Source organism: Bolinopsis microptera, chromosome 9 (assembly GCF_026151205.1).
Source record: "Bolinopsis microptera isolate Bmic1 chromosome 9, MBARI_Bmic_1.0, whole genome shotgun sequence".
Taxonomy (NCBI): Eukaryota; Metazoa; Ctenophora; class Tentaculata; order Lobata; family Bolinopsidae; genus Bolinopsis; species Bolinopsis microptera.
Window position 1 is genome coordinate 15,167,477 of NC_087080.1, and position 11,640 is coordinate 15,179,116.

At 37.6% G+C, this 11,640-nt stretch overlaps 1 protein-coding gene across 1 annotated transcript; it reads left to right on the forward strand.

Annotated features, from left to right (window-relative positions):
* The first annotated feature begins 3,214 nt into the window (after nt 1–3,214).
* LOC134821429 (uncharacterized) lies at nt 3,215–8,570 on the forward strand. The gene is made up of 5 exons (XM_063832171.1): nt 3,215–3,228; nt 7,071–7,174; nt 7,528–7,628; nt 7,996–8,107; nt 8,365–8,570. Exons 1-5 carry the CDS (start codon nt 3,215–3,217, stop codon nt 8,478–8,480), a joined length of 447 nt encoding a protein of 148 aa, XP_063688241.1. The 3' UTR covers nt 8,481–8,570.
* The last annotated feature ends 3,070 nt before the right edge of the window (nt 8,571–11,640 follow it).

Consider the following 11,640-nt stretch of genomic DNA (forward strand, 5'->3'; position numbering starts at 1 on the left):
TATTCTCATCGAGTAGAACTTCGTTCCAGGACATTAAGGAGTATACGGTAAAGAACTAGCGGACGAATTCGCAAGGGACGATCAATCCAACAACATCCCCATAGGACCAGAACCCTTCCTCCCAATTAGGCCACACTCAGTGACAAAGGAACATTCCACTTGAGATGTTCCTCCACAAATATAAATACAGGAACTAAAATTTTTCTGGAACTCACATCAGATGGCTTACATGGCCCTTTCAGGATAGGTCACAGCCCACTAGTTTATTTTCAGAACGTGGCAAACAACGTCAACTTCGAGACGCAAGATTGTGAACACTTTTCAGGAGAAGCAGAAACATCCCAGCACCTCCTCTGCAAGTGCATCCAGATCATGACGTTCAGAATGAGGATAATTGGTAAACTCTACCTTAAAAACAGTAAACTACAATCATATCTTCAAATTTGTGGAACAGTCGACAAGACTGGATAGGGAAAAACCCTTTTGGGTAACCTCCTAGGATTCTTCACTAGGAACTTTCGCTAAATCCCATACTAGGAACTCAACCTAGGCCCATCTCCGCATAGAGACATATCTCCCAGGCTTTGACCTTACTCGGAAGTCCCTTGTCTGCCCGCAGAAGTACTACAACGGAAGTGGGTTTGCTCTGAGACAGGTAGTGACAGCTTCAAGACTCCAGGGGTCTGTTGCATTGATATTTATTATTTTATGATTTCGTATATACTTTGGGAGTCCTGGCGTGCAGCTAGCAGGAGTTGCATTCTGTGGGCACGGTGAGAAGGCCTCCATCTTTTAGTAAGAGGCCAGAAACCGTTGACCAGAACAGAGAGAGAGAGAGAGAGATATCTGACCGATTCCAGTCCTACAGCCAAATCTCTAGATAGGTACTCGGTTCCTGAGTTCCTAGTTGTATGTGATTATATCAAATGTGGTCAATATACAGCTAAGCGTACGCTATAATATAGATCTATAAAACGGAGTACAGGTTACTATCATGGCACCACGACGCGAAAGCCCCTCGTTTCTCTGCAAAGTCTCTTTCATTCTGCTAACTGTGTACATGATAAAGTGTCTAAAGTGACTCTATTTCAATCTGAATGTATTTACTCCAGCTAGTATAGTAGCGGGGTGTAGTTGAGTGTGCACTACTACGTATACGATGTACAGAGTTGGGTGTACAGAATTGGGTTAAATAGATCATTAACAGTGACTTTTACTTAATGCTATATTATAATTTAATTAAAACTCGAATTGGGAGTTTTACTATAGTGAAACGACCGTGGGGGTCACCACGTGATACAACGAATTTATACCTATTTTGTCATTTTTAGACCTCTTATTCAAGGCCAATCTCTCCCAACTAAATTAGGTTCGGTAGTTAAGTATGATTGGAAGGTTCTGACAAATTTTTAGCATGATTCATGTTCAGGAACCGAAGATATGACAAAATAATACGACAAAAATCAACGAATTTGGTCAAATTACGCGACTTTTACACCTAATTTTGCTCCAAAAGCCGCGCACCATCAAATATGGCACCAAGGAGAAACTCACTGATCATTCCAAAAAGGTATAATAAATTTGGTACTGTGAAAATTCTCACAGTCTCTAGAAAACGATGGTACAAAAATTTTGAAAATCCGAGCAAGTTTATTTTTATCGTGCACCGCCTATATATATTCAGGGATAGACGCTTTGCCAGTCAATTATAGGCTATATTTAGGTGTCAGTAGATTCAGAAGCTTTAAAGATACAGCCATTTCCGATTTCGGACCACAGGTCTTGAAGATAATTGTTTAGACTTTAGTTTACATTATGTTAAAAAGTAATTTAACGTCATCATCACCACTTGATGACGTCATCAAGTTAACCATTTTTAAAACTTGATTTTTCACAACTTTTAAAACTTGATTTTTCAAATCGATTTTACGCCATTAAGGAGTAATTTTATTCAAAATTTGAGGACATTTTCACCTTAGATAATTGTTTAAGCATTCTGAAAATCTATAATGAGGTCTGATCGTCATCTTCTTACAGCGTTCGATGATCTACCGAAAAGTTTTTCTAGCGTGCTCCTCAGGCTTGTCCGCCGTGGCTGAATGGATCGGCGGCGGCGTTTCACTAAAATTACACCGGCGGCGGCGGCGTACGCCGGCGTGAGCCGTGAAATCAAGGCCAATTAAATTGAGGTCTATGAAATATGAATATGATCATGTACTTAATTTGGGTAATTAAATTTAGACTTAACTTCAACAAATGATGTTGGTATATTGTTATGGTATTATCTGCTATCAAATAAAAGTTGAGACAAATTGATACAATTATTTTATCTAAGGTAAAATACATAAACAATAAATTATTGCTGAAATCAATGGATCTCTCAATCTTTTTTGTTAGAAACAAAATCATAGTTTTTAGAACAAAACTCGTAACATGTTACGAGTACAATTTCACTGTGAATTGTGAATGCATATAAACATAGGCAGACTTAAAACTGCAGAGTGTAGATTGCTAATTGTACATTAGAAAATAATAGATCAGTACAATTTAACTTAAGGAGCATGAAATTTTCGATGTAACGCGTCGCGTTACATCGAGTCACACGTGGGCGTCAGATGAGAGCTAGCTGCTAGTAACTGTAGTTCGGATTATTCCAATATACGGTATAATCAATATTGTTAAGTTAGCTAAAGGTGTGTATCATGTGTGTGTTGCCCCTAGCCGCTAATCGCTATCAGTAACACTAATATCTTCAAATGAAGACAGAATCATATTGAAGCCAGAAAATGCACGCCGTACGCCGATGTACGCCGGGGTGTATCGGCGGCGTTCGGCGTGGCAAAATCACCCGGCGGCGGCGGCGTTCGGCGGCGGCGGACAAGCCTGCTGTGTTTCATTAGTAACGGTACAGTTAGCTTCGTCCTCTCCGTTAACACAGTCTTTATTTCCATCACATATTATGTATGGTGTTATGTACTTTACTAATCCTGGTGTATACTTATCGTCGCAATACATACCATATCTATATCCGTTACAGGTAGCCTCGTCCTCACAGTCGTAATAATCACAAACATCATTACAGATTTTGCTGGACACTACCTTTTTCCCACTCGGCATAGTTATTAGTTCGCTGCATCCCTCCTCATCTAATTCTGTATTAGCACAGTCATGTTCACCGTTACAAATAATTTCATTATAATCTACTGAGTTCACGATGTCCCTCGAAAGGTTACAGATAAATCCTCCACAAAGCATGTTGCCATTTCTTACGTCAATATTATTTACAGTGACACTGGCATCATCACAAGCCTGATAATAGTGCGGATCATCGGAACATAAAGCTGTCACTTCTTTCCAGTTGTTCGTCGAATAATACTCCTCTGTGTTGTGGCACTTATAGAGTGTGTATTTATCGTTCCTCTGGTTCGTACATACCTGTTTCAAGAATCCTCTGTCTTCTTGAAAACTGCACAATTCTGCAAAGTATTTTCATGAGCAATGTGCAATAAACTAAGCTTTTTATTCATTTACTTAAAACAAAAATAACTATCTTTAAACTGATATAGGTCGATTTTAATTTTTACACGTAATGATATAACTACTCAACTATATATAAGTAATAATTACCTTCGGACCATGACAAAGGATCTGTCATTCTGAATGAGCTTGTGGTAGTATAAATCGATGTCGCTGTATCTGATTTACCAAGTTTCAACAGGATCAGTAATATTGCAAGTTTCATAGCTGCATAGATAATATGTTAATTAAGATGGGATTTAAAGGTGTTTGTAAATTTGTTCAAACACCGTTTATGGCCACAACTGTTTATGGCTACTACCGACTCAAGTACACACAAAGCAACCTTAGACAGATAGAATCACACACTCATCACCCCCAGTATTTCCAAACACTCACACACTTCAACACAACAAACATTTGGCTCCAGACCGCCGCCGCCTAAAAGTAACACGGTGCACATCCCTGCCTCTCACCTTACGACACCCTCACAAACTTTGACATACCAGCTCCCACATTCCATTTACCTCTTCTCATCATCCACCCCAAAGAAAGACAACACAGCTAAGACAGTCATCAACCTCTCCGGACAGACTCTTTCCACAGCAGAAAGCGACGTACTCTCTTTTGGCCTGAAATTCGTCCCGACACCCACATCAGATCCCACCCTTGAACTAACTCCCCTTATTCAAAATGTCATCAAACAGCTTGGTGAAGGGACGGAAGCTCCCGCCACCTATCAGGTTACCTCTGTGTTATAATCCAAATTTTACAAACGACGTGACATGACCCATGACAAATTGACTCCCCAACAACGTACAGCTCTCAAATCATTAAAATTTAATAATTATCTGAATTGAAATTTCTTCCTGCTGATAAGGGAAACCCCATTGAGGTGTTAACCCACTAACAATACATAAAAAAAGTTAACGGTCACTTGACCTCAGGTAGTTATACCCTTTTGAACAAACACCCCACACAATCTGTTACCTCCAAACTGTATAAACTTATAAAGTACTCAAGAAACTCCACAACGACAAGAAGATCACGACAGACCACCTCAAAAAGATGCGGAACCTCCACCCTAGATGGCCGGACAACCTAAGATCCATAAACCTGGCGCACCTATCCGTCCCGTAGTTAGCTTTTTCAAAATTCCCCTGCAAGCGCTCCACAAAGTCCTTGCTACATTCCTCAAACCCCTATGCCTCAAAGACTCCTCAGACTTCAAACACCGTCTCGACTCATTTCTTAATCCCCCTTACTCATATCACACCTCCCTAGATGTCCAATCCCCTTACACCTCCTGTGACATGCACCTGGCCCTTAAAACAATCATCTAGTCTTACGAACAGAATCCTACTCTCCTTCCCTCTTACCTCACCACCACCACCATAAGTTCCTCATCAACTTTTGCCTCGATGCAACTCCTACCTCCAATTTAATGGCTACCAATACGAAGGTGGCACCATGGGTTCCCCTTTATCGTTGAAATACGCCTTGCCGAGATAGAGCCATTAGCCCTCTCCTCGTGTCTTGAGTGTCCTGACCCCCTAATTATATCTACTCCCACTTCGTTGACGATGGCCTCGGATCCTTCAGAGACAGACAACACGCAGAATCCTTCCTCACCTTCCTCAACTTCTTCACCGAAGACCTCAAATTCAGCCAAGAACACGAAAAAGAAGAATCTCTAGGCTGCCAAGTTTCAACAAAATAATTAATATCGCAAGTTTTTTTTCTTCTATCAGTTGTGACGGAATTGTAATGAAAAAAATCCATATATAATTATTTATGATATGTTTGATTTCTTGTTATTGTATGTCATTCAAATTTGGTAGACGGCCCCAACGTTAATGTGGCTCTTGCTATGTGTTGGTTCAGCCGAATTAATTATTATGTAATCAAGTTTTTTTTTTCTCTTTTAGTTAGTTGTCATCCGGCCAAACATTAAGCAACTTATATTGCAGTACCATTTATCAATTAGTATGTCAAAATATGTCATTGTAATTTTGCATGGCTGAAATGTAACGCTTGATTTATATATATAATAATTAATTGAATTTTCAAAAAAAATAGTGACCACAGATTTAATGACAGCTGAAACCGTCCTCAATGGCCGGTGCTTGATTCTTTGACTGAAGATATTTCGACCTACGAGTGGCATTTGGATTTCTCTCTGATGAACAAAAGCAAACGAACTGGTCCATTAAGTGAGCCAGGGAAGATAGTAGGAGTGTGGAATTGGAGAGCCTTGCTCACGAGATTTGTCTAATTGCTATTGTTCTATTTCACTCCAATTCCTTGTAGCCCCTCTTTACCCATTGTTTTATAAACGATTAAGTGATTAAAGGGGAAGAATCTTTGCGTGTACCCCGAGCAAGGTGTGTGGCATTGCAACTAGGTAACTTACTTGAGACGGCACTCTGCAGTATGTAACTTAATGTTGAACTCAAAGCCATGAAAGGTTACTATTGTTATGTGATGCAGATTGCAGGGTGTAAGCAATGGCGGAACGACCGCCCCCAATAAAATGCCTTTTAAAGATTTTACAAACGTATTCTCTAAAAATCAGGATATTAGAACAATTTAAGAGGAGAGGGGCGGCAGAATTTAGCGACATGGGCGGCCCACAGATACGTTTCGTCACTGAGTATAAGGATTATAATGTTTATCCACTAAGAGCAATCTAGAAAGCTTGAAGGTAATGTACTATGAAAATGCTATCCTGACGATGATCACCTTTTATTTGGAAATAGTTTTATACCTTACAAGCGTTGCCAAGCACTGCATATTGCACTTCATATAATACTAATAGTCGAATAACACGAATCAGTTAATTTTTAGCAAACAATACACTGGTTGGTATGTTGTGCAAGCATTGCTGTAGTATCTTCTGCTGGACAGAATCCCGTTGAAAATATTTATATTGACTTTAAAATGGCTCTTCCTGATCCAGTTTCAACCTTAAATTAGGCACAACTTACTTACTTTTGGAAACTGTCATCAAACTTGTATGGTTGACCTCCAGCTGGACGTTTTTGAAATGACAAATAATTAAGGATATCCATAATTAAGGATATCCATAATTAAGGATATCCATAATTAAGGATATCCATGCAGGAACTTCAAAATCTTCTGCAGGAACCTCAGAATCTTCTGCAGGAACTTCAGAATCTTCTGCTCGAACTTCAGAATCTTCTGCTCGAACTTCAAAATCTTCTGCTCGAACTTCAGAATCTTCTGCTCGATGCTGTTGAAAATATTGAAATTCGCCCTGAAATGGCTCTTCCAGATCTTGTCTTAACCTTAAATTGGGCACAATTACAACTTACTAGCGACTTTTGAAATTAAACTGTCATTATTATACCTGTATGGTTGATTTCAAGCTGGCTGTTTTTGAAATTATAAATAATTGAGGGTAGTATTCAGATAGGCCGACCCCTGTTCGTGAACAGGTGTCCGTGAACAGGTGTTCGCGAACAACTTATGGCATGATGGCTACCAGATCATATGACTGCATAATAATCACCATTTAAACTCTCATCACGCAGGAAGTTTGATGCCGAAGATGCAGGTATTTATGTAGCTTCCATCTACATTGAGAAGGATGGAGAAAGCTTCAAATGTGAGGTCGAGGTCAAGCTTGTCCTTCTAGGTAAGATCAGGCTGTTTTCAAACACAAGGATTTATTTTCTTGTCGCAGATTTCCGGATATTTGAATAACGAGGAATCTCGACTATTTTCAGATTTTTTTTCTTTTCTTTAATGATAATTACTTTCGATTGATGTCGTTCAATACTATCAATATTTTAATAGTTCTCGCTAATATTTGCTATTGGTGGTTCAACACTATATAATCAACTAAACTTGCTTTTCCTGATTCTGATACAAAACTACTTGTTCCTGATTCTATAAAGAACATTGATTACCAAAAGTACGTTTCCTCTCTGTAATCCAGGACGGAAAAGATTAAAAAACTTACTTTTTAACATATTTTTTCTTTTTCAGAGGGATCTGTGAAACTGAACATTGCCAATGCTAAACAACTGTCTAAAAAGCAGAAGTCTGGACAACCTCTGGCTATCAAGTGTGACGTTGATATTGACAACGTAAGTTTACTGTTTAACGATGTAAAATTGTCAAATGTCTCGACTACTTTGTTATGGTAGATTTTGATATCGACAAGGCCCAATGACTCAATGACAAAACTAATTTTGGAGGCCTAGTTTTTGGAGAGCACGAGTAAGTATAGTAGGTCAATTGTGAGCCGGCGGTACTTCGCCGATAGTAATGCAACAGTAAGTGTGATTAGGGTGAGACTCCCAGGATCCTCGTATTTTCGTCATTGGTCGTGGACAAGGAATACACGTCGAGAGGCTTCAAGCAGAGTGCAGACCAGCGTTTAGTTGAATCGCGTATTTGAAACTCAGGTATTGATCATTATACCACGAAAGCTAACATTTTATATATTCTCAGCTGAAACTGAAAGACCCTAAGAGTCCAAATAACATTAACTGGTACAGAGTAACTGATGACGGTGATGAACTTCTTGATGATAGTGATACTATCAGTATCGAACGAGGAAAAGGTTATTTTTTTGGATACTTTATCCTTTAATCATATTATCTTGAATAATAATATTTTGTAAAATATTGTAATGTTAGTCTAAAAATCGATTGCCAAAAGTTAATTTTTTATATATTATACTGTTTTTAATCTGGGTTTATTCTGACATACCACCCATAATTCAATGCAATAAGTAACAGGACTATAAATCTTTACCTAAATAATTAGTACAATTAATGTAATTATTAGTGTATAAATCTTAACCTGTGTTTATTTCAGGAACCTACCAAATGATCCTCAAGAACCCGAGCCCCGAAGACAGCGGCACCTACAGATGTGAGTTTGATCAACAAGGAGTGGACACATCTACAGACGTCACTATTGAGTTCAAGTAGATTACTCGCAAGATTGCAGGGCACATGTATAAGGACATGTACAGGTTTTTTATTATGGAAATAGATTTTTATGGAAATGGACTGAACTGATTTTTAAATTTTTAGTAAGTTGATATTTGATTTGAGACTTGACTACGATCTGAAGTGATATTTTTGTTGTACAATTTTTATCACTCCTGCATTCAAAACATATTGTTTTATTTTTTGTTATGTATAAAAAATAAAAACAAGAAATAACTTAAATTAGAGATTCATCCAATTCATCTGGAAAGCAGAAATATTTGGCCGCCCCAAGAAAGAGGGACACTGTTTATACTTCAAAGTGTAAGCCCGGGAAGGAACACTACCAGAAAAGCAGGAAGGAACACTATTTACTATAATAATAGTATATTATCGAGATGTTGTGTGTTGTATTTGTCCACAAAAATACCATTACTACTACCAAATCAAATGATGGAATAGTTCGCTGTTTATTAGTCTCATGATTGGAATACTGATAGTTGGATAATATCCGGTTGGAAGAGACAAGGACAAATGAAGCAGCCTACATTCCTAACTTCCTGTTTCATTTGTCCTTGTCTCTTCCAACCGGATATTATCCAACTAACAACTCCGAGCTAGACTTACCACTCCAGTCGCCGTGTTACCAGGGGACCCCAGGCTAATAGCGTTATTATACAGGGTGGGCCAAAAGTCAGTGTGCAAACGTTGGGTCTTATACCTCCGCTGTACCTGTACATGGTTGTAGAATATTTTGCTTGACAGTATCCTATGGTTGACCTCCAGCTAACCGTTTTTGAAATTAAAGATAATTGAGGATCTCCAGGGGCTGTAGGATCTTCTGCTTGACAGAATCCCGTTGAAAATATTTGAATTCACTTTGAAATAGCTCTTCCTGATCCAGTTTCAACCATAAATTAGACACAAAGCTCATTTGCAGAAATAAAATGTTATACGACAAAGCATTAAAACGTGTGGGGTTAGCACTTATCCATGCTAATATTGGAGCCCAATTATTCAATGATAATCTGAACTGTTCTCACCAGTCACCACTGCACAATTGTAATTTTTATTTTTTAACCAATCTAACGCGTTTGTCAATACGTCACATAATTATTTTAAACAACAGTTAAAAGTCGTGCTTTTATTAATGTTCTAGATACTAAAATATCAGCATAATTCAATAATAAATGTGGGGGAGTGTTATAAAGTTGTTGTACTCTATAAGTGTATATTCACCTACAAGCATAACTGCTTGGCGTGATGAGGTACATCTTTGATTGGTCGAAGGTCTTTCAACAACACAGCATCATCACTTTCATAGTAGTCCCCGGCTTATGACGGGTTCATAGCGGTATTAAACATGTTTTTCTGGGCCCAAACATTCTACGCTCCTACTATGCTATTACTGGTCTCTTGACTAACTCCCAATCATCTGTCCATATGGTATTGTTTCTGGACAAATAGATGGTATACGATGCCCTCAGGCTGATCTCAGCGATCTTCATGCAGGCCTTCTTCTTCTCTTTGTTGTTTACGTTCAGGTGGTTCATAAAGGTTGGGAGGCTATAGTTGTAAATGCCTCGAGCTCCCACTTCTACTGTCTGGAGCTTGCAAGCCCATCCGTTGGCTTCTATTAATCTAAAATAACATAGCATTATAATCAATATTTTGATTCAGATGCATAAATTTTCCGTTATGTAGACAATATGTTTTTATTGTCTTCTTTTTTTTTGTTTTCATTTTTTTTGTTTTATATTCATAATATATTAATATATTACATAATAACGATACTAGTGTCTAGTAATATCTTATTCAAAATCAACCTTGCGATCTACGGTCTTCCAATTAGTTATACAACAAAGTTTGTGGAATTTGTATGATAGTAAACAGGATTAAACAGGATTAAACAGGATTAAACATAAATTTGTCAATGAGAGCCCTAACACTCACGTCTTGACTATACATCAATATAATAGAAATAAATAAATAAATAATGTGCAGGGGACTTTACAGCTGGACTTCAGCAGATCCTTTTTAGTGACTTCCTTCTTCGGGAAACGCCTGTTGTTTGCTCTCACCAAGAACCTCGCTGTCTCTCTTATGAGGCTGGCATCTGTGAATAGCCCCTCTAAGTTAGCGAAAAGACAGGTTTTGGCTCTCTGACTAAAGCGGTGTCGGTAGTCTTCATACAGGGAGCAGGTCCAAAGGACGTGTACCTCATCTTCGATGATGGGGTCGAAGAATGGCATTTCTGCGAAATTTTCGAGCATGTCCATGTCCTCTGTTGAGCAAGCTTTACATATCCGAGGTACGATCTGGTTTCTTTTGTGGGTTCCATGACGTCCTGTCTCAATATTGAAATTGTGTGAGCTTGATCTGAATTGAGCCAGCTTTTTGGATTGATAGTATGAATAAGTTATTACGTAAACCACTCATAATTTAACATTACTATCATCACTTTACTATAATTACAGATAAGTTTGTAAAGATAAGTGATAGAAGCTATATCATATCAATATCAGCGTATAATGTACTTAGTATACTTAATGTTATTAATGTACTTAGTATACTTAATGTACTTAATGTTATTAATGTACTTAGTATACTTAATGTACTTAATGTACTTAATGTACTTAATGTACTTAATGTACTTAATGTACTTAATGCACTTAATGTACTTAATCTACTTAATGTACTTAATGTACTTAATGTACTTAATGTACTTAATGTACTTAATGTACTTAATGTACTTAATGTACTTAATGTACTTAATGTACTTAATGTACTTAATGTACTTAATGTACTTAATGTACTTAATGTACTTAATGTACTTAATGTACTTAATGTACTTAATGTACTTAATGTACTTAATGTACTTAATGTACTTAATGTACTTAATGTACTTAATGTACTTAATGTACTTAATGTACTTAATGTACTTAATGTACTTAATGTACTTAATGTACTTAATGTACTTAATGTACTTAATGTACTTAATGTACTTTACAAATATCAATTTTCACGTTGACAACGTAGTCCTGTTAAACTGACTCCCCTTCATAATTGTATCCCATGTTTTATTTGCCCCTTCTTTCATTGCTCATCTACTTTTGCTGCATATTATTTAAGTCGTTCATTTCTGGCGTTATCATCTAAC

Bases quoted from the DNA above. Each gene is read 5' to 3' on its own strand.
- LOC134821429 (XM_063832171.1), top strand. The intron at 7,175-7,527 runs GTAAGATCAGGC...TTTCTTTTTCAG, and splicing joins GGTCAAGCTTGTCCTTCTAG to AGGGATCTGTGAAACTGAAC. The intron at 7,629-7,995 runs GTAAGTTTACTG...ATATATTCTCAG, and splicing joins GTGACGTTGATATTGACAAC to CTGAAACTGAAAGACCCTAA.